Source organism: Triticum dicoccoides, chromosome 3B (assembly GCF_002162155.2).
Source record: "Triticum dicoccoides isolate Atlit2015 ecotype Zavitan chromosome 3B, WEW_v2.0, whole genome shotgun sequence".
Taxonomy (NCBI): domain Eukaryota; kingdom Viridiplantae; phylum Streptophyta; class Magnoliopsida; order Poales; family Poaceae; genus Triticum; species Triticum dicoccoides.
Window position 1 is genome coordinate 430,812,600 of NC_041385.1, and position 4,807 is coordinate 430,817,406.

Consider the following 4,807-nt stretch of genomic DNA (forward strand, 5'->3'; position numbering starts at 1 on the left):
GAAGCCAACCCCCGAGCCAGCGTCCTCCCTCTATTCCCTCTCTCACCTCCATCTACTACTGCTCCGTGACGGCTGGACCTGCAACGGACGTGGCCGGCGAAGTTGCCTCCATGGGCGGAGCTGCACCTGAAGAAGGTGCTACAACCAGCATCCGCCAGAGCTGGTGAAGGCGACCGCAGGTGTTACAACCAGCGAGAAAAAAAGCTTCAACCGGAGGGACGACGAAAGCTGGGTCGACCCCACAGAAGCTGCAACCGGCGTCTAAAAAAGCTACATCCGTTGATGGAAAAAGCTTCAACTGGCAACAGAAAAGGCTTCAACCGGAGGCGACATAAGCTACAAACAACGTGAAAAGCTACAACCGGCTACGGCGAAGCTGCAACCCATCGCCAGTTTTGCTACAACCAGCCTTTTGTGTTTTGCTAGAACCAGCGCCCACTCCCCGACCATGGCCGACAACCCCCAAGTGTGCTACAACCATTGACCAAAAGTGCTACAACCGGCAAGGAAATTTGCTACAACGGGGCGAAGCTGAGGTGCTGCAACCGGCGACTGGCCAGAGCTATGAACCGCGACCACCGGTCCGGCGAGCAGCGACCGCGGCGTCGAGTGCTACAAGCTCACAGGTAGTCAATAGAATGCGACGAGGGGCAGCCATCCATGCTGGAAAAGATGTCTACAGGGAGCTGCAAACAGCCTTTTTGCAGCTCGTGAGGACGACCGGTGAGGGGGCGGTGGCCGGCGAGGACGACCAGAGACGGATGTGGCAGGGGAGGAGGACGGCGAGTGCAGCAAGGCGGAGGGGGCTGGCGGCGCGCGTCTCCCGCGGGGTGTATTTTGCAGCGACAGAGAGGTCAACGAGAGGTGGAAGAAGGAGATCCAACGGCTGAGGGACATGACATCCAACGGCTAGCGTGGGACCGGCCCAAATTTGGGCCGGTGCACCGGCGCCTAGCGTTGGCCTTTAAAAAGACAATTTTTAAGCCAAATACCAGCCATTTCCTACCTATTCTTCGAGAAATCCGGTTAATATATTGGAACCTCGTACGAAATCCAGAGATATAAAACCGCAAAGCCAAGTATTCGCCGCAATCCCGATGCGCGCACTCGAGGAATGCTTCCGACATGAGGAATTCTTTCACCTCCAAAATACTCCTCGTCCAGCTTTTGCTTGCCCTCTCGGTAGATCTCCTCCGCCCCCCTGATCGATCGGCCGAAGCCTTTCACTTTCCCACGCGTTTCTTTCCCATATTTTGTGTCCTCCGGCTTGCGTGCCCCTGCAAAGCTCCCAGACCCAGCCTCCACTCCCAAGTTTCCTCTTATTCCCTCCCTCCCTCCCTGCCCCTCCCCTGTTGGGGAAGAAACCTATGATTCCGCGACATTGCGTCAGGTATATATGCACTGCCCCCAGGGACAGCAAGGTCCTACTTTACACTTCCCTTCTCGTCAGGTACCCATCCATCCATCGACCCCTGGCTTGTTCGGGAGCAGAGACCGAGCTCTTGATCTTGATTCTTGAGGGAGGAAGACAGTCATGGCTTGTTTTCTTAGGCCGTCGAGCTGCATTGCCTACCTTCTCGTCGTCCTTGCCTTGTGCTGCGGTGAGTTGTCTTCTCTTGTTCTTGTGGAATATTGTGTGTGTGCATTAGGTATGATATGACAGAGATGTTTTGGTGCTGTCCGATGCTTGTTTTGGTGCGAAAGGCTGTGCTGGTATTTGAACGAACCCAAATCTGGATGCTGCATGAAGAATTGGGAGTGCATCCACGGAAAGAAAGTGACTTGACATGTGTCAGTAACATTTCGCACATCTTTTCACCTAACACGTTTCTTCTTCTTTTGATCCCTGCAGGAACACAACACCGGAGAGTAGAAGCATCCAGCCGACTCACCCAACATCCGAGGATCCTGACCACCGTCTCGGTGATGAAACCCTCGTACCCCACGATCACCACGCCCACTTCCGCATCCTACGCCATGCCGATGTCCTCCAGGTTCCCGTCGCTGGCGGATGCGAACGGCGGCGGTGACGTCGGCGGAGGTGGCATTGGCGGTGGCGGTGCTGCTGGTGGTGCCACCGGCGGTGGCGGTGCTGCTGGTGGTGCCACCGGCGGTGGTGGTACTGCTGGCGGTGGCGTGGGGGGCGGCGGTGCTACGGGCGGGGGAGCTGCCGGTGGCGTGGGCGGCGGCGGTGCTGCTGGAGGCATCGGCGGTGGCGGTGGCGGTGGCGGGACGTGGTGCGTGGCGAGCCAGAGCGCGAGCACGTCCGCGCTGCAGGTAGCGCTGGACTATGCGTGCGGCTACAGCGGCGTAGACTGCTCGGCGATCCAGACAGGCGGGAGCTGCTTCAACCCGGATACCATCCACGACCATGCATCCTACGCCTTCAACAGCTACTACCAGAAGAACCCTCTCCCCACCAGCTGCGACTTTGGCGGCACGGCCACCATCACCACCACCGATCCCAGTAAGCTAAACGTCTCCGTCTTTGAAATGCAGCAGCTTTTGGCAAAATCTTTCCAGCTGAAATTTCAGCCCTTGTATTTCGTTCTCACGCGAATTTATGTCCACCTTGCAGGCTCAGGATCGTGCCAGTATCCAGCGTCAAGGTAAAGTTCTTACTAGAAACCCAACCCGAAACAAAAACTGAAATTGAATATGTCTATTACGGACTACTTATCTGTAACCGAGGCCTGAATGTTCTCTTGTGACACGAAATGGCAGCGGCGGCGCTCAAGGGAACATGATGCCCCCGCCATCACCGACCACTCTGACGCCGACCACGCCGATGACTCCGACGCCAATGACCCCATTCACCCCGACGCCAATGACGCCCGACACCCCTAGCACCGGGACGCCTATGTATGGATCAAGCTCGCCTCCAGACTTCGGGTCGATGTCCCCTCCAGGCCCAGGATCAAACTCACCTCCGGACTACAGCGACGTCGGCGCCGCCCCGGCGACGACGATGGGCAGGGCAACGCTGGCTCTCGTCTCCATCCTTGCCGCGACGCTATCGATGAGCCTCGCCACATGAGGCGATACACGCATCTCAAGATGGCCACCCTATGCAGCAGTCAAAGAAGCGCGCGCCGTTGGATGCTGGGATGCGCACGCACAGTTGCACCGCAGAACAGAAACCTCCCTGCCGCGAAACCTTGCCAAGCAGAGGTGCCCCATTTGTTTAGTAGTATCTTCACAATTCCGAAGCGTGCATGCTGATGCAGCTGCTTCTAGCGTCGCCCCTGCTCTGCTCTAGTGGGGGGCAGCAGATGTTTATATGTCCGATTATACTATTGTATTTAGAAATTTATTATGAGCAATTTCATTTCCTTATTTACGCTGTGATATATGGCCCGCTGACCATAATCACAACCCACCCGTGTTTCACTTTGAGGAATCTTGAGAACGGTGTAACACACAAGTGGACCAAACGTCCAAACAACGACGCAAAATAACTGCTCCCTATATCCCACAATATAAAACACTAGTTGAATGCCCGTGCGTTGCCACGGACATACGAAGTATGATGTGAAAAGATTACTTGACAAAGTCATAGCATGGACTTGGATATTTTAAATGAGTGCTTTTTATGGAACATATTTCGACAAAAGAACAATGTCAAAGGTAATTCAAAATCTATGAACATGGACAAACTTGTTTTTAAATGTAGATAATAACTAAATCATCCGTGAAATTAGTACATCCCTTAAAACACCATAAATACAAACAAACATGACGAAACAGTCATCTACATAGTAGATACAAACCAAGTACGTGATAACTACACTTGCAAATTGAAACACACAATCATGCGTAATAGACATAACCAATGTCTACTATCTGTACTACATGCGGCGAGCTTTCTTGATAATTATTTTATTTTTCACATGGAAAAATTTATGTATCATAAAAACTAAACAGAAATATTACTCGAAGAAAGACAAGGTAGTAACTTGGAATAAATAAAAAGAAAATTGCTCCAGTAGAAGCATATGCAGAGTGATACGTACAATCATCTATATAAACTGCTTGCTGATAATTAAGCGCAAAGCAGGCCGTGGCCGCCTGGTCCGCTCGATTGTCAGGCAACGACATATCCCATGTTCGAAGTCCCTGTACGCTGACTTCCTGGTATTTTTTGCAAGTATTAATTAAAATCAAGGGGTATATTTTGCGAGAATTAATTAAAATCCAGAGGCATTCCTGTAAAATACAACATGCATAGCTCACAACGCGCGTAGGCAACCACTGACATGTGGCCCAGCGACAGACTGGAATGCCACGCGGGAACTCGATACGGCGGCATACGTCCAGAGGCACCGTAGACAAGTTACGACATCACTTTTGTCAAGTTTAGGCACCAAACTAACCGCGCCGGACAAGTTAGGACACCTGTAGTGTATTTAACTCTATCAATTATCATTAGTCAATTCTGTATATCAAGATTATCTCTGTGTTAGTAAGTATTATACGCCTGAATGCATACCTACGAAAGTGTTTTTTGGACATCTCTGGACTTCCTGGAATTCATATATACAACTATGATTTAAATAGAGGTATAATTTTTTTCAGTGAGCAGTATCATAATTCATATGCAACATGCAAAATAAAATGTTAAAAAGCCTACATCTAAGATTTTTGATAGCCCTGACAACCGTCTAAATAGCTCGGTTCTATTCCATTGACCCAAAATAAATGTCTCAATTTTATACTCCCTCCATCCGAAAATACTTGTCTTCAAAATGAATAAAAAGAGATGCATCTAGAACTAAAATAAGTCTAGATAAATCCTCTTTTATTCATT

The 4,807-nt window shown here is 50.7% G+C and overlaps 1 protein-coding gene across 1 annotated transcript; it reads left to right on the forward strand.

Annotated features, from left to right (window-relative positions):
- The first annotated feature begins 1,336 nt into the window (after positions 1 to 1,336).
- LOC119276342 (loricrin-like) lies at positions 1,337 to 3,396 on the forward strand. Its single transcript, XM_037557385.1, has 4 exons — positions 1,337 to 1,601; positions 1,853 to 2,467; positions 2,579 to 2,609; positions 2,725 to 3,396. The coding sequence occupies exons 1-4, from the start codon at positions 1,535 to 1,537 to the stop codon at positions 3,035 to 3,037; spliced, it is 1,026 nt and encodes a 341-aa protein (XP_037413282.1). The 5' UTR covers positions 1,337 to 1,534; the 3' UTR covers positions 3,038 to 3,396.
- The last annotated feature ends 1,411 nt before the right edge of the window (positions 3,397 to 4,807 follow it).

Bases quoted from the DNA above. Each gene is read 5' to 3' on its own strand.
- LOC119276342 (XM_037557385.1), top strand. From the start codon at position 1,535: ATGGCTTGTTTTCTTAGGCCGTCGAGCTGCATTGCCTACCTTCTCGTC. The intron at 1,602-1,852 runs GTGAGTTGTCTT...TGATCCCTGCAG, and splicing joins CGTCCTTGCCTTGTGCTGCG to GAACACAACACCGGAGAGTA. The intron at 2,468-2,578 runs GTAAGCTAAACG...TCCACCTTGCAG, and splicing joins CATCACCACCACCGATCCCA to GCTCAGGATCGTGCCAGTAT.